The sequence below is a fragment of the Paralichthys olivaceus genome, chromosome 15 (assembly GCF_024713975.1).
Source record: "Paralichthys olivaceus isolate ysfri-2021 chromosome 15, ASM2471397v2, whole genome shotgun sequence".
Classification (NCBI taxonomy): domain Eukaryota; kingdom Metazoa; phylum Chordata; class Actinopteri; order Pleuronectiformes; family Paralichthyidae; genus Paralichthys; species Paralichthys olivaceus.
In genome coordinates this window covers 22,566,576-22,583,018 of record NC_091107.1, presented here as the reverse complement: position 1 = coordinate 22,583,018, position 16,443 = coordinate 22,566,576, and the positions used below count along the sequence as shown (strand labels likewise).

Here is a 16,443-nt window from a genome sequence, read left to right as displayed (position 1 = left end):
CATCCAGTTTTTCTCATCTCTAAATATTTTCTACCTTACAATTTAGGTCAGCGGTGCAAGGATCTTCACAGGAAAGTGTCCACTGCAGAAGTATGCATGTTCATATAATGTGCACCAAAGACAAAGAGATAAAGCATAACAGATTTCAAATTGCATGCTTCAGTCATTATTTATTAATCTGCTCACAAACCTGCACATGCAATTTTTGCTGGAAGTCCACTTCTTCACTCTGGAATCTGACTTTACTTATTAGGGTGCTGATATTGTTCATGCTTGTTTTTTTGCTAAGTGGTATGAAGGAGCCACAGACACTGACTAATCAACCTCCTCGATGGTTGGTCCAGTGGATCCACCGCCAGTAGGAGCTCTACCAGCTCCAGGGAAGCTTCCTGGCATTCCGCTGGGCATCCCACCTGGCATGCCCCCAGCACTCTGGTACAGCTTGGAGATAATGGGGTTACAGACTTTCTCCAGTTCCTGTTGCTGATGTTCATACTCTTCCTTTTCGGCAGTCTAGTACAAAGAAATGAAATCATATATTCTCATTCTAGTAGGAATTACTTGACAATTAGAATTTGCAGTTCACTTCAAGCTCTATAGTCAGATGTTTTCAGACAGGACCCCTGGAGTTTCCATCTCACACATGTACAATAGAGCAGAGCGTTCAGGTGAGGGCTTGTGGAGCAAGCAGAGGCTGGATGTAATAATTGAAATTCCTCTGCCGAGATCTCATTTTTTGGTTTACAGCACATTAGTATTGGCCCTTATCACCAAAAGCTCTCTTTACGTTTTTGTCTGTCTTCTATTTGTGTGGTACTGCTTGAGATATTTGTATTCCTTTTTTGTCATCTGTCACTTGTTGGAAACATCATCACAACACACTGTGAATCTTTTAAGAAGATCTCCCGCTGTTTTCTAACATTGGCTCCTCATTGGAATTTCTGCAGACTTATATTTGGTGATTGGCCAGAGAAATAAATGTCTGCAAGCTCTCACATGGAAATTTGCATTATAGAAAACACTAGTGATTGCACATTAAGTCACCTTTATCTTATTATATTAATAAAATGTAAGTGGTTTAGCAGATGCTATCCTGTAAAGTCCTAGACAAATTAAATTAAATGTGGAATTATACTTTATGTCCTACTAAATGATGACATTTAAAAGAATATTATATCCATGTCAAAACCTGTACTGCCAATCCACCAATCCTCACCTGGTTCTTGTCCAGCCAGCTGATGACCTCGTTGCACTTGTCCAAGATCTTCTGCTTATCTTCATCACTGATCTTGCCAGCGAGCTTCTCATCCTCCACAGTTGACTTCATGTTGAAAGCATATGACTCCACTCCATTCTTTGCAGACACCTTGTCACGCTGGACATCATCCTCCGTCTTGTACCTCTCAGCCTCCTGGACCATGCGTTCAATGTCCTCCTTGCTGAGACGACCTGTCATCAAATATGTAAGATTAGCATTTATCATCTGATGCTGGGAAAACACTGCAGTTAAATTAGGGTGGAGTAGCATTCAATACCCTTGTCATTGGTGATGGTGATCTTGTTCTCCTTTCCAGTGCTCTTGTCAGCAGCAGAGACATTCATGATGCCGTTGGCATCAATATCAAATGTCACCTCAATCTGGGGAACACCACGAGGAGCAGGAGGGATGCCTGTCAGCTCAAACTTGCCCAGCAGGTTGTTGTCTCTGGTCATGGCACGCTCACCCTCATAAACCTGTTGAAGTGTGTTAGGAGACAATGTTTAAAACATGTTCGTCTACAGTTCTATCAGCTTTATTCAGCTCAAACACACAAGGAAGGCCTTGGGGGGAGGGGGGGGGCAAACAAGGTGACAAGAAAAAGAATCATTAAAACACGTGCTCACCTGGATGAGCACACCAGGCTGGTTGTCAGAGTAGGTGGTAAAGGTCTGGGTCTGCTTAGTAGGAATGGTGGTGTTGCGTTTGATCAAGACAGTCATGACGCCTCCAGCAGTCTCAATACCCAGGGACAGGGGGGTGACATCCAGAAGCAGCAGGTCCTGCACATTCTCAGACTTGTCACCAGACAGGATGGCAGCCTGGACAGCTGTAAAGACAAAACAGCAGTTGGCATATAGAAAATTATATTAAGTTTGAAACTTGACCTTCAGGTGCTAAACACTTATTGATATCATGGCCCAAGTCTAAAAAAACTAAGTGATGCACATCAATTGGCAGACAATTCTTACCAGCTCCGTAGGCCACAGCTTCATCGGGGTTGATGCTCTTGTTGAGCTCCTTTCCATTGAAGAAGTCCTGGAGCAGCTTCTGGATCTTGGGGATACGGGTGGAGCCACCGACCAGGACAATGTCATGGATCTGAGACTTGTCCATCTTGGCATCACGGAGAGACTTCTCCACAGGGTCTAATGTGCCACGGAAGAGGTCAGCATTGAGCTCCTCAAAGCGAGCCCTGGTGATGGAGGTGTAAAAGTCAACTCCCTCATACAGGGAGTCGATTTCGATGCTGGCCTGGGTGCTGGAAGACAATGTGCGCTTTGCCCTCTCACAAGCGGTGCGCAGACGACGGACAGCTCTCTTGTTGTCGCTGATGTCTTTCTTGTACTTGCGCTTGAACTCAGCGATGAAGTGGTTGACCATGCGGTTGTCGAAATCTTCCCCACCAAGATGAGTATCTCCAGCGGTGGACTTGACCTCAAAGATGCCATCCTCAATGGTCAAGATGGACACATCAAAGGTGCCACCACCAAGATCGAAGATGAGGACGTTCCTTTCTGATCCAACCTGGAAAAATGGTTAGCATGACTTTACAGAGGATCTATGTCAATAATTACACTTTGACTACTAATTTAAATCTTACCTTTTTGTCCAAACCATAAGCGATGGCTGCTGCAGTAGGCTCATTTATGATTCTTAACACATTTAAACCAGAGATAGTTCCAGCATCCTTGGTTGCTTGACGTTGCGAGTCATTAAAGTATGCAGGTACTGTAATAACAGCATTTGACACAGACTGAAAAAAAATAATAGTGAAGTGTTAAGTAAAACTGTTGCAAGGCTGTTGATTATTACTCAACATATATTGAAATTCACCTTCCCAAGGTAGGCTTCAGCAATCTCCTTCATCTTTGTCAGTACCATGGAAGAGATTTCCTCTGGGTAGAAGGTTTTAGTTTCACCTTTGTATTCAACTTCCACTTTGGGGCGTCCACTATCACTAATAATATCGAATGGCCAATGCTTCATGTCAGACTGAACCACTGGATCCTCAAATCTTCTGCCAATTAAACGTTTAGCATCTGCAATGCCAAGTAAACAATGGAAATAAATACTATAGCTCATAATATAATAGCTCAGATTTTCACATCTAACGCATTTATTCATATGAGATCAGCTCAGAATTCATATCACATCTCCTTTACTACCCTTACCAAAGACTGTGTTGGTGGGGTTCATGGCAACCTGATTTTTGGCTGCATCTCCAATCAGCCTCTCGGAATCTGTGAAGGCCACATAGCTGGGTGTGGTCCTGTTCCCCTGGTCATTGGCAATGATCTCAACTTTTCCATGCTGGAACACACCAACACAGGAGTAGGTGGTCCCGAGATCAATACCAACCGCTGGTCCCTTAGACATGATCACTCTGTGAAAGTGAAACAATCAATCGTTAATGGTATTCCAGCAGGGGGCAATAACACTCAGTGAACAGGGCTCCATCTATTACTTTCTACAGTAAATAAAGTAGTTTTAGGTTGTCATATCAAATGTGAAGTAGTCACCCACACCTGAACATCATTTAAAGACAGAAAATCTACCATTTTTAAAGCTTAAAACCTTCAGCACCTTCCAGGTGACAGATATAGTGCACTGTTATACAATATCCTGTTGTCCTGATGTTTGCCTCGGATCAGACGTTAGTGGCAGGAAGCTATCTGTAGCTCTTGGAAACACAATATATTCTGAACTGAAAAAGTACAAAGGGGCTTTGGGCAAAGTTGAGAGAAGGCTGCCTGTAAAGTCTTTAGGCACACAGCATAGTGCACAATGCCTCATTGTATCCCCGCCCTTAGTGCATAAAGAGTTTTTAAGTGATATTGATGGGCAGGGCAGGTCTGTGCAGCATGAAGGACAGTGAGTTGAATTCTGCAGCATCACGCTGGAGCTCAAGTGAAACTGCTGATCCCTGGACCATCAGGGGGAGACAGCTCTCCCACAGCTTGCGGCCTAAAGGCAAAGTTGGCCTGCTGCACTAAAGACGCAGTTCTGCATTTATTCACCAAGCTTTCAGATTGTTAAAACTGACACCTTGAGTATTCTCAAAGTCATTTCTAGCACATTCATTCAATTTACAAACTTTAAAATTCAATATTATTTGTGATAAGATTATATCAGAGGAATGACAAACATGTACATGTGCTCTCTATGCATCCTAATAACATTATACATATATTATTTTAATAGAAATCAATGATGTCACTATTAATGTTTTACCACAGTAAAACATAGACCACTGTCTGTGATATTTGGCCTTAAGAAGCAGCATTACAAACATGAGGTTTGCACAACTGTTTGGACAGTCTATAGAAAGACATCCTACCTGGATGATGATGTGGCCTCGGACTGCCGCAGTCTGACTCTCCTCCAGCAGATGAACACAGGCCAGCCTGGCTTCTGTATGAAGCTTCCCCATGGCTTGTGAGCCAATCAGCTTGCAGAACATCAGTGAGCTTCCAGTACATTCTGGCTCAATCCTTGTTTTCCATTTGAGTCCTTCTACGTCTGATTGGCTAAAACCTGGACAGATGTAAAACATAGTGAGAGAGAGAGAGAGAGAGAGAGACCGACAGAAACAGATTACAGATAGAAACAGCTGATGAAATTTCCAGGGATTTCCAAAAGCAAATGACTATACTGTTAACTAGAAATGTATTATAGATAAATACATAGCATAAATTATAATTTTTTAACTGTGATGCAGCCTAAATACTAGTTCACTCTATGGGCATCATAAAATTATCAAGCAGACAATATACTTCAAATTTCAGAAAGAGCTTATGAGGAATTAAAATTGAACTCTTCTGCTTTTGCTTTCACTGTAGAATCACTGTAGTTACATGAGAATCCTAGAATAAAAACGTTAGTGGAAACCACAGAGTTGTTACGTCACGGAAGGTCCCTCAGCAGAGTACAAATACATCAAATAATGAGGAAACACAGCAGAGACGTTGTTAGTGGGTGACTGAGATGGAAGTGAAGCTGCTGTTCACCGTCTTCATGCTCCTTGTACAGGGTGAGTTCTTTACTTTCACTGCTAGTTGACTGGTATTGTTTGATATAAGAAGCAGATAATAATAATCAAATGAGATGATAAACTAAATCCAATCGTTAAAATCAGCAGATCATGAACCTGCTGGATTTAATGTTGTTGCTTATGAACTCTTCATATATGAAGAGGAGACATCTTTATATGTAAGTGTGTCATAGAGTATATGTATGTATATTGTGATTGTGACAAATTCTGATGCCTGAGGCCCAGACAAGTCAAACGGTTGAATTTATCTACAGCAACAGTCATTGTTGTCTTGGCTTACGCTTTCTAAGGTATTTGATTTGAATGTTTTATATGTAAATAATTTGATTTTGTCAGTTGTCAGAGAGAGAGAGAGAGTAAATACATTCCCTTTTGTGTGATGTATTTACTCTACACACTGTAAAGTATTGTGTGTAAAAGCTCTTTGAATCAGGCTTTAAAAATTAGGAAAGTCTCACACACAGCAACTAAATTCTCAAGAAAACTCTTGGATCATTCAATAACTATCATGCATATATATATATATATATATGTTAACACTACCCATGCTTGAGAACACCTCTGATGACCCCACTGCTGGTGACATGCCCCCACAAATGTGTTTTCCAAACACCTCGTCATGGGAAAGAAAATAACTGAAAGCCCCCATAAGCAGCCCACAGCAAATGTATTTTATGTCTAACTGACCATGTTACTTCCTGTAGTCACAATGTGTCACATTCGATGTGGGATGGGTGTGGGGGAATGTGCTTCTTTTGCAGATGCAGTGCATCACATACACACCACATACAGTCACACACACACACACACACACACCGGCTCAGAGAGGTATAGATGAGTCAAACTGTGAGAGGGGGATTGAACTTGGTCACCTCTATGAGCGAGGGAGGGAAACTCACTTTCACTGCTTAATTTCAATCAATTCCTGTCACCATCTGTTTTTTATTCCAGTAGACGTTTGCTCACTATTGTATGATATGTTGTATATATTATCAATCTGTGTTGTGAAGACGATGCTGTGTTCTCAGTGTGAATTTCCCGACATTAGTGTCTCTATTCATTTGATTGCAGTTTCACTTGGACTATGGCAGCGTGTGACTTTGAGAAAAGGTCAGACGCTTCACTTAAGCTGCGACATTGCTAACGCTCACAAGAGCAATGTGGAGTGGAGGAACCCAAAAGGAGAGATTATGTTCTTCAATCACAATATAGGTGAGGATGACATTTAACAGCACAGGTATTAGCAGCAACATAAATTAGCTAGTTGTTAAATGTTGTTTTATTTTCTCTCCCTTGTCTCCAGCTTTGAAAGACAAGCGTTACAGAATCAACAGACTGTCGGAGTCGGAATTCTCCATCAGTATTTCCAACATCACCTTCAAAGATGGTGGCAACTACACGTGTTCTCACTATGACCACCACACGAAAGAGAAGACAGTAGAAGTGACAGTGTTAGGTATGTGTAATCCTTCAATTACAGATAATATAATTTTTAAGATATAACCTTAACCTTGACCCCCCCACTGTCATTATACTGTTTGCTGGATTTCAAAATACTGTATATGTGTAGTAACATCCCTTTTTGTGCATGATTCTTGTAAAGGTTATCCTACAATGACAGTAGCAAAGCATGAAGAACAAATGGTCATTAAATGCACTGCTGAGGGGAACCACTATACTCCACAGATCTCCTGGAAAATAAACCATGGCCCTGAGATTCTGGGTGAGTTTCTAAAGATAACACAAAATGGCATGTCACCCATGTTAGTGGCACCATTGTGGTGCTGTTTCATTTGCACTGCTATTGTGAATGTCGAAGGAAAAATGCTCCAATTTATCTGAGCTCTGCTTTGACATTTATTGTGTCATGTGAGCAGGTTTATGAGGGATGAAATGCAAAATGACCCCCTGATATATACTTGACTTTATCTGATAGTTTAGTGCATAGTGCAGTGCATATTTGAATAAAAATAGCAGGTAGGCTTGAACAACATTGTTTTTGAACAACCAGCTGTCATACAGGTCGCTGCACTTAAGTTGTACAAAAGTTGAACAAAAGTAGACGCAGCAACCACAGACACTGCCACAGTAACAGTATTGATTACCACATTTGAAGTAGGTCTTATTTCAAGCCCTAATACATTTTTGAACTTCAATGACCAAAGACCTACTGCTACCAATATATTTTTTGTTTCATTTTGAATTAAATATGTGAGCTGTGTAAGGTATAAATCTGAATTTTGGTCAAAGGTCTTAGCAAGTCATATGAGGATAAGTCATTGTCAGCTGAGGTTGACTTTAAACTTTCACAATCACTTATCACTCACTCATCTGTCCTATCCTTACAGGTCACGCCCAAGTCCATCGAGAAGATAGAAAATATGTGTCCGTGGATATGTTACATGTTAAGTCAGTAAAGAAGAGAGTGACTGTGAAATGCCTTGTTCGCCATCCAGCTCTGTTCTCACCACCTCTGATGAACTTTGTCAAAATTGGACGAGACAGTGAGTACAAACTGAAACAAAGCCTGCTCCTATTTTAATGACTGGAACTTTAGAGATTCATTCAGCCTAGACTACAGAGTCCATGTCCAATAATGACCACCAGAGAAACTGACTATAACTGGGCCTTGTATTGGCCAACACTTGTTCACTTTAATTACTTCTGAAAAAGGAAGATACATGTAAGTTTTCAGATATGACCCGCAGGTAAAATTCGGAAAATTTTGTTTTTGAATTTTCCAGCAGTTTGCTTTTCACACACACACAACACAGTAGGAGGTTCTCTGAACAGACGGGTTCACAACAGCAACAAATCGTCCTATTATTCAGATGGGGGATCCCCTGCTCTGTTCTCACATGACTTCTCCTGGATTTCTACGTTATACCAGGAGAACCGGCGGAAAAAGTCCGCAGACTGCAGAGTTCAGTCTCAAAGCAGCTTTAGAGGAACAGGGAAAGGGTGAAAGAAGAGGGGGGGTTTCCATGAGTTTCTGTCACTGACAGTGTCTGTGAAAGTTGACCAACAACATAAATATATATTTGGTAAAAAAAAACATGTAATTTCCTCTTTCTGTAAGATGCAACTAGTCTGCTTCCTGTAATTGGATTGAAAATAGAGCTTTGTTGTTGTCAGTGTGGATTTTGAAATTGAATTTCCATGAATCAAGTGCTGCTCCGTGACAGTGTTTCCACCCTCTCTGTGTGTGACAGAAACAAAGTTCCACTGCACTACTACGACCAGTGTGCCCACAGCTCCAGGGTCAGCAGAGGTGCAGACAACAACCAGTGGTCCCAGACATAAGACAACATCAGCAGACCACCTCACAACCACAGATGTGAATGGGCCTCCATCAGAGAGCTCTATCCAGTTATCAGCTGTATCCTCCAATCACCCGTTTCCTTCCAAGGAGCCACAGACGGTTTCAGCATCCAGCAGGTTTCCCATAAACCCTGTTACAGGCTCACATCTCAGCACCACTGGTGAGTGAAACTGTTGACATTTATACATGACTGTGGGGGTGTGCGGCAATATGACGCTATTAGATCGTGAACGATAAAGATTTGTATACGTGTATACAGAGTGGGCCTTAATGATCTGTTACAAGTAGTAGTCCAAAAAAACTGCAAAACATTACAAATCACAAGAATTAGTTATTGATGAAACCTATTGCTTTATAAATTTAATTAAGGTACAATATCTGAATAAAGCCATGAAGGACTGAATCTTAACTTTGTTTCCTTTATGCTGTACCCCTTATTTATTGCCCACAGCTTGTGGGATGGAAATGACAGAGATCTCAGCTCGCACAGACCGCTTCATTTGGTTGCTGTAGTTCGGTTTCCTGTGACGGAAGTGTCACACTATAGTGTCAGATGTAATATAAATTCAGAGGATGGAAATGTGGGGCTTCACAAAAGGTGAAGATCATTTCAGTGATACACAGTTTACAGAGCATCATCAATGATTTGATATTCCACATATAAAACAAAGCTTGATACTTCATTGTCTTACATTTGAACCTGAAGAAAAGTTGTCGAGAGATGAATCAACACCGAGTTATAAACACAGAAACGTACTGTTCCTAGAAATGATTCAGTTATTCATCTGATTCGGGCAAAACAGAGCATAAGAATGTAGAATGTGTGATATCCAGTGTACTGCATTGTATGATAAAATGTAAAATGACACTTGACCAAATCTGTATTCACAGTTTATGCCACAGACTGTATTTGGTTTATGCTCTCGACAGCCTTGTGTTTTATGTCATCTAGTGGACACTCTGAAAAACTACAATGGGGCTGTTGCATTTAGCAAACAAGCTTATTCGAGGATGTGTTACTTATTGTCTCGTCCTTCCTTATTACTCCCTAAAGGCCGGACGTCTGTGTCTGAAACAACAGAGGAGATCACATCCTACAACAGCACAGGGAGAAACAAAACAGGTAACTTTACATTGCTTACAGTACTGTCTGCATGGCTGACATAATTATCTAGGGTTGTATTCATAATTAAAATTTGGAATAGGCTTTAAACGTGATTAAGGTTTTGATGAAAAACTGCCAACATTCTGTTCATTTCCAGGGAGTAAAAATGATCCACGGTTGCAGACAGGAAGTCAAGGCAGTTCATTACTGATCTTTCTGGTGACGTGCCTGATTGTGGGTCTCCTGATCGTGGTCACGTTTTTTACTATCAAGCTGAGGAGAGCGCACATGACCTGGAAGAAAGGTGAGCAGATCTTATTTCCAGTTTCTGTCCGACATATTATCACCAACAAGTTAGTCAATTTATGAAGCAAATCCTTAGTGGTGGTTTTCCTCTGCTTCATGTCTGTGGAGAGATATATGAAGTATGATATCAATTCTAAATAGACTTTCTCTTTGTGGACCTCTCATTACACCACAAAGCAATGCATAACAAACATATGACAGTTTTCATTGTTACAGAGAATGAAGAGTCTGATCCTTCAGAGGAGAGCAACAAATCGAAATCAAGCCAAGAAGAGAAGGGACAAAGGCGAAGAGGTACACTGATAATTCAGCACATAGAGATTTCAATACCTTCCGGTCCCATGACAAGCTTTGCGGACTAAAAAACAATCATGTGATTGATTACATTTTAGTTTCAGGAAATGAATTAAGTTAATAAAACATGACTAGGTGAGAGTGTTTGCTCAGTGTTGACATCCTTCATTGTTGCTCTGGGAATAAAGCTCCCTTGGGTCCAGACTAATGTACAGTATGAGCAGTTTAACGAAACCAATCTGAAATGATGAGTTCCATTCAACACTAACAGAAATTTCATTAGATTAAAAAGCTCCTTTTAATCTTATATATATATATATATATACTGTAATTATAAGAAATTACAGTAAGACACAAAGTGTATACACCAGACACCTATACTACACAAAGCTAAGTGTATACACTTTGTGGTGTCTTACTGTAATAATATTTGATACAACACATTCTAACTTTCCAACAAGGCCTACTCATTTAGCTCATTGAGCTCATTTATTCATCAAATTCTGTCAGTGAATAATTCCACTGCTTTAAAACCAACATGACTAATTCAGTATTGTGTAGTTTATAGTTTGTGGTAACACACAAACAGAGACTAGAAAACGTTTCCAGCAATGAGTCACTGACATGCCCTCTCTCTCTCTGTCTCTCTCTCGCAGGGCTCATCAACACAGCATTCACACAGTATGTTGTTGAAGAACCAGCAGTGATCACTTCAAACACAGGTGCCATGTCAGCAACAGAGAGTGTAAATCAGGAGAGGACTTCTCCACCTCAACCCCCGTCACAATTTTCAGCCAACCGTAACATAAGGGAGACGGAGCTATAAGATTCTGTGAAATACAGCATTGTCCTTGTTTTACTGCACTGGTCACAATGAGTGTATGTTTACACAGAAAAGAATGTGGTGACGCATTGTTTCAACTGTAGTGCTATTATGTACTGTGTGAATGCTGTACAGTTTGTTTACCTGTAAGAATAAATTATATTTTGCTAAAACAACAAACTTTTTATTTGTTTTAAAGGAAATATGAAAACTGTTTTTGCAGATTATCTGTGGCTTGTACGATTTTTTTGTCTGCCATTATGTGATGTGACATCCCAACTATTAAATATATTTAAAAAATAAAATATATTTAATGAGGGCCCTGGGGGCTACAAAGACTAGTTTTACAGACAGAGACCAAATGAAATGCAGAGCATGGTGGTGTGTGAGGCCACAAACACACTAATCCTGATGTCAGGCAGTAGCTGAATCATTCATTAGAAAAGTCATTGTTTCAGAGTATGTATGATCTGTATCTTCCTTTCGGTGTGTCCTTCCATTTTCAAAAAATCTACATATCCCAGTTAGCTCCTGTCTATCCACGTGCTGTTTCGACATTTCATTTCCAATCATTCTGAAGCTTACTCTCTTCTAACTAGAACTAGAAGCATACTGTAGATAGATCTGATGAATGGAAAATCCCATGAGGCAGGATCGTAAGCCTGCATAAGGGAAGCTGAGCCATGCGGTCATTCAAGCGATTACGAAACCCACATCATGAAACAGGAAGTGGGATGGAGCAGCACAGCATCACTCAAGCGTCATTGGTGGACCGCAGAGGAAGTCTCGAAGCCTCGAGCTGTGATTGGCTGTTCTGTCTGACATATATAAGGTTCCGGTCCCAACCAGACTTCCCTTTCTTTCTCAAACCGGCAAGGACAAGTCCGCCTCACCGCACCCAACACCTAAAGTCATCAGCGGTTCAATTATCCGGTAAGTCTTTTTTTCTTTTACAAATGTAACATAAATTTTTGATGGACGTTTAAGAAATACTCTCAACCGTCGATTGAATCAATGGCGGTGGTGGCCTATTGACACTGCTCATTCATGGGCGCTGTTTTCTGCGCTAAAATGACCAGAGTCGATTTACTTGTGCTTTATTACTGGATTGAAACATAAGCGATGTAGATGATTAACTTCACGGAGGATAGCGTTTAGTGTGCGTCTGTAATGGCTGTAACACCGAGCTCAAAGCGTGGGCTAGCTAACGGTAGCCGCTTAGCTTAGCGGGGACAAGGGGTGGGGGTGGGGAAGGTTCGAGAATGTTCTCGAACAGTCTGTGTCAGGGCGTCGAGAACGACCGTACTTCCGGTTGCTCTTTCAGAACAAAGGCCTCTTATCTCGCCGTGTGTAATGCTACGAGATAAGAGTGCGCTGCAGTTTGGACCATCTGAATTAACATTAAATGTACAATGTATTCAAAACACTTTTTTTTTTTAATATAGTGATAAAAATATAATATTTATAGTGATATAAATGATAAAGCTATTTCACAGCAGTTGCGCTGCTGGTGATTTTTAATCTGTTAATTCATTTATTAACACTGTGGAATTTATTACCACTCTCCTGTGTATAACTGCTTAAATTAAACCTGAGTTTCTTATTTAAATGTTTTGTCTGAATAAGCTTTCAGTTGTAATCGTGATATTAACAAATCAACTTTCTTGCCAGGAATCATGTCTAAGGGACCAGCGGTTGGTATTGATCTCGGGACCACCTACTCCTGTGTTGGTGTGTTCCAGCATGGAAAAGTTGAGATCATTGCCAATGACCAGGGCAACAGGACCACACCCAGCTATGTGGCCTTCACAGATTCCGAGAGGCTGATTGGAGATGCAGCCAAAAACCAGGTTGCCATGAACCCCACCAACACAGTCTTTGGTAAGAGTTCAATTTTCTTATTGATCTAAAGTGAGCTTGTGTCGTTCTTGTCACAAAAACCTGCTGAAAGTGGAGTACCTCTTCACAAGAGTGGGCAATTAAACTTGACTAAAAATAAAATGAACAAGAGTGATACAAGTCTTACTCAAAAAGGTCCTATGTGACTTGTTAAAGAGCACCTCACTGTGATGACGATTTTCCTGCCATTCGTAGTTTCCACCAGAGGTCGAAAGACCAAAGATGGCCAAAACCTTCCTTGGATGTCTGAGTGGGCTTCTATTATAAAAGTGCACACTGTCCCAAAAAGGTTCTTAAAATAAAAATAAGAACTTTCTTTTCACAGATGCCAAAAGGCTGATCGGCCGCAGGTTCGATGACGCAGTTGTACAATCAGATATGAAGCACTGGCCATTCAATGTCATCAATGACAGCACTCGCCCCAAAGTTCAAGTTGAGTACAAGGGTGAGTCAAAGTCCTTCTACCCAGAGGAGATCTCTTCCATGGTGCTGACCAAGATGAAGGAGATTGCTGAAGCCTACCTCGGAAAGGTACGTTACCGCTATATTTTTTTTGTAAAGAAAGCCATAATACTTGAATGCTATGGAGTGAATTTTAATGCTTTTATTCCTTTTAGACTGTCAACAATGCTGTAGTCACAGTGCCCGCCTACTTCAATGACTCCCAGCGCCAGGCCACCAAGGATGCAGGCACTATCTCTGGCCTCAATGTTTTGCGTATCATCAATGAACCAACTGCTGCTGCCATCGCCTATGGTTTGGACAAGAAGGTATATAAATCTTAAAAATAACCAAAATTATAATGAAACATTGTTGATGGTTTTAAATAAACAGAACTAGAAACAATTCTAGTTCTGGGTAGTTGTGTAGAGTTTGAAATTTTCACTCCTTTCCAGGTTGGATCAGAAAGGAACGTCCTCATCTTCGATCTTGGTGGTGGCACCTTTGATGTGTCCATCTTGACCATTGAGGATGGCATCTTTGAGGTCAAGTCCACCGCTGGAGATACTCATCTTGGTGGGGAAGATTTCGACAACCGCATGGTCAACCACTTCATCGCTGAGTTCAAGCGCAAGTACAAGAAAGACATCAGCGACAACAAGAGAGCTGTCCGTCGTCTGCGCACCGCTTGTGAGAGGGCAAAGCGCACATTGTCTTCCAGCACCCAGGCCAGCATCGAAATCGACTCCCTGTATGAGGGAGTTGACTTTTACACCTCCATCACCAGGGCTCGCTTTGAGGAGCTCAATGCTGACCTCTTCCGTGGCACACTAGACCCTGTGGAGAAGTCTCTCCGTGATGCCAAGATGGATAAGGGACAGATCCATGACATTGTCCTGGTCGGTGGCTCCACCCGTATCCCCAAGATCCAGAAGCTGCTCCAGGACTTCTTCAATGGAAAGGAGCTCAACAAGAGCATCAACCCTGATGAAGCTGTGGCCTACGGAGCTGGTAAGAATTGTCTGCCAATTGATGTGCATCACTTAGTTTTTTAGACTTGGGCCGTGATATCAATAAGTGTTTAGCACCTGAAGGTCAAGTTTCAAACTTAATATAATTTTCTATATGCCAACTGCTGTTTTGTCTTTACAGCTGTCCAGGCTGCCATCCTGTCTGGTGACAAGTCTGAAAATGTGCAGGACCTGCTGCTTCTGGATGTCACCCCCCTGTCCCTGGGTATTGAGACTGCTGGAGGCGTCATGACTGTCTTGATCAAACGCAACACCACCATTCCTACTAAGCAGACCCAGACCTTTACCACCTACTCTGACAACCAGCCTGGTGTGCTCATCCAGGTGAGCACGTGTTTTAATGATTCTTTTTCTTGTCACCTTGTTTGCCTCCCTGAGGCCTTTCTTGTGTGTTTGAGCTGAATAAAGTTGATAGAACTGTAGACGAACATGTTTTAAACATTGTCTCCTAACACACTTCAACAGGTTTATGAGGGTGAGCGTGCCATGACCAGAGACAACAACCTGCTGGGCAAGTTTGAGCTGACAGGCATCCCTCCTGCTCCTCGTGGTGTTCCCCAGATCGAGGTGACATTTGATATTGATGCCAACGGCATCATGAATGTCTCTGCTGCTGACAAGAGCACTGGAAAGGAGAACAAGATCACCATCACCAATGACAAGGGTATTTAATGCTACTCCACCCTAATTTAACTGCAGTGTTATCCCAGCATCACATGATAAATGCTAATCTTACATATTTGATGACAGGTCGTCTCAGCAAGGAGGACATTGAACGCATGGTCCAGGAGGCTGAGAAGTACAAGACAGAGGATGATGTCCAGCGTGACAAGGTGTCTGCAAAGAATGGAGTGGAGTCATATGCTTTCAACATGAAGTCAACTGTGGAGGATGAGAAGCTCGCTGGCAAGATCAGTGATGAAGATAAGCAGAAGATCTTGGACAAGTGCAACGAGGTCATCAGCTGGCTGGACAAGAACCAGGTAAATACTCAGCTCTTATTTTTTCTTTTCTAATGATGAGACATTTGTCCAAATACTGAAAGTCCTTGTTTTGCAGACTGCCGAAAAGGATGAATATGAGCATCAACAAAAGGAACTGGAGAAGGTGTGCAACCCCATCATCACTAAGCTGTACCAGAGTGCCGGTGGCATGCCAGGTGGTATGCCAGAAGGCATGCCTGGTGGCTTCGGTGGAGCTGGTGGTGCCGCTCCTGGCGCTGGATCATCTGGCCCCACCATTGAGGAGGTCGACTAAACATTCCCTCAGCTGCTACCTCCTGAGAAAGTGCTCTAAGAAAGTAACCCTCTTATAGCACAAGTTACAAGCTTAAGAGTGTAATTTAAAGTATCTTGTTATTGCATCATTTGACACAACTGGGAACAGCTTGTACTTGGCTCAGTGGAGCAGTGAGTCACAAAGCGTTTTGTATGATGTCACTGCCTTGTCAATAAACATGAAACCCTCTGTTTGACTCCGTCCATCTTTTTGTCTAGGACTTAAAGCCTAATGTTTTGCTCAGGATCCATTTATAATTGGCTCCAAAGTGTTATTTAGTTGCTATACCTGCTGCACTATTTAGGTGACAATGAAATCTTGTTACATCCTCTGATCAAAAGAGGGAGATTTAAATTATGCAGAGATTCAGGTTTTAATTAGACATGTTCTAGTCTCTGAACATCTGTAGAACTAGCTGCTTGTTACAGAATTTGGCACAGTGGCAAAACTTACTACAAGATTTATGCCATGCTATGAAATATTTTGAACCCATTTAGCTCAAATGCGCAGAAGTTGTTTAATGCATTAGTACCTTGAATGTCACACCTTTACTCAACAAAAGACTGGGATGCCATAGTAAAATGGTTGACAAATGAAATCAATGTTCAGATTGATAATGGTCTTCAGTACAA

General features: G+C 41.5%; 3 protein-coding genes and 1 non-coding gene across 5 annotated transcripts; 3 read left to right on the top strand and 1 right to left on the bottom strand.

Moving 5' to 3' along the window:
- Nucleotides 1-143: 143 nt before the first annotated feature.
- On the bottom strand, nucleotides 144-4,781 carry LOC109628432 (heat shock cognate 70 kDa protein). Its single transcript, XM_020085516.2, has 9 exons — nucleotides 4,599-4,781; nucleotides 3,433-3,644; nucleotides 3,095-3,300; nucleotides 2,862-3,014; nucleotides 2,230-2,785; nucleotides 1,885-2,087; nucleotides 1,536-1,734; nucleotides 1,217-1,449; nucleotides 144-513 (listed from the first exon to the last, which is right to left on the bottom strand). Exons 2-9 carry the CDS (start codon nucleotides 3,635-3,637, stop codon nucleotides 316-318), a joined length of 1,953 nt encoding a protein of 650 aa, XP_019941075.2. The 5' UTR covers nucleotides 3,638-3,644; nucleotides 4,599-4,781; the 3' UTR covers nucleotides 144-315.
- Nucleotides 4,782-5,144: 363 nt separating this feature from the next.
- On the top strand, nucleotides 5,145-11,342 carry LOC109628425 (cytotoxic and regulatory T-cell molecule). Of its 2 annotated transcripts, none has more exons than XM_069510363.1 (10): nucleotides 5,145-5,291; nucleotides 6,384-6,524; nucleotides 6,616-6,768; nucleotides 6,916-7,035; nucleotides 7,661-7,816; nucleotides 8,525-8,794; nucleotides 9,689-9,757; nucleotides 9,897-10,043; nucleotides 10,262-10,339; nucleotides 10,996-11,342. In XM_069510363.1, the coding sequence occupies exons 1-10, from the start codon at nucleotides 5,246-5,248 to the stop codon at nucleotides 11,163-11,165; spliced, it is 1,350 nt and encodes a 449-aa protein (XP_069366464.1). In that variant the 5' UTR covers nucleotides 5,145-5,245; the 3' UTR covers nucleotides 11,166-11,342. The 2 variants fall into 2 exon arrangements, with proteins under 2 accessions (XP_069366464.1, XP_069366463.1); XM_069510362.1 differs by having other exon boundaries at nucleotides 10,247-10,339.
- A 488-nt stretch (nucleotides 11,343-11,830) lies between these two features.
- LOC109628428 (heat shock cognate 70 kDa protein) lies at nucleotides 11,831-16,000 on the top strand. The gene is made up of 9 exons (XM_020085513.2): nucleotides 11,831-12,095; nucleotides 12,834-13,043; nucleotides 13,387-13,592; nucleotides 13,679-13,831; nucleotides 13,958-14,513; nucleotides 14,655-14,857; nucleotides 14,999-15,197; nucleotides 15,284-15,516; nucleotides 15,593-16,000. The coding sequence occupies exons 1-9, from the start codon at nucleotides 11,846-11,848 to the stop codon at nucleotides 15,788-15,790; spliced, it is 2,208 nt and encodes a 735-aa protein (XP_019941072.2). The 5' UTR covers nucleotides 11,831-11,845; the 3' UTR covers nucleotides 15,791-16,000.
- LOC138404918 (small nucleolar RNA SNORD14) lies at nucleotides 13,224-13,315 on the top strand. Its single transcript, XR_011238660.1, has one exon. It is a non-coding gene; the product is annotated as a small nucleolar RNA SNORD14 (small nucleolar RNA).
- Nucleotides 16,001-16,443: the final 443 nt, after the last annotated feature.

What these genes read in the sequence shown, in the direction of transcription:
- LOC109628432 (XM_020085516.2), bottom strand. Translation starts at nt 3,637, where the DNA reads ATGTCTAAGGGACCAGCGGTTGGTATTGATCTCGGGACCACCTACTCC. An exon ending in CCCCACCAACACAGTCTTTG is followed by an intron (nt 3,301 to 3,432) that starts GTAAGGGTAGTA and finishes TTGGCATTGCAG; the next exon opens with ATGCTAAACGTTTAATTGGC. An exon ending in CACCATCACCAATGACAAGG is followed by an intron (nt 1,450 to 1,535) that starts GTATTGAATGCT and finishes ATTTGATGACAG; the next exon opens with GTCGTCTCAGCAAGGAGGAC.
- LOC109628425 (XM_069510362.1), top strand. Translation starts at nt 5,246, where the DNA reads ATGGAAGTGAAGCTGCTGTTCACCGTCTTCATGCTCCTTGTACAGG. An exon ending in AGTAGAAGTGACAGTGTTAG is followed by an intron (nt 6,769 to 6,915) that starts GTATGTGTAATC and finishes ATTCTTGTAAAG; the next exon opens with GTTATCCTACAATGACAGTA. An exon ending in TGTCAAAATTGGACGAGACA is followed by an intron (nt 7,817 to 8,524) that starts GTGAGTACAAAC and finishes TGTGTGTGACAG; the next exon opens with AAACAAAGTTCCACTGCACT.
- LOC109628428 (XM_020085513.2), top strand. Translation starts at nt 11,846, where the DNA reads ATGCGGTCATTCAAGCGATTACGAAACCCACATCATGAAACAGGAAGT. An exon ending in CCCCACCAACACAGTCTTTG is followed by an intron (nt 13,044 to 13,386) that starts GTAAGAGTTCAA and finishes TTCTTTTCACAG; the next exon opens with ATGCCAAAAGGCTGATCGGC. An exon ending in CCTATGGTTTGGACAAGAAG is followed by an intron (nt 13,832 to 13,957) that starts GTATATAAATCT and finishes ACTCCTTTCCAG; the next exon opens with GTTGGATCAGAAAGGAACGT.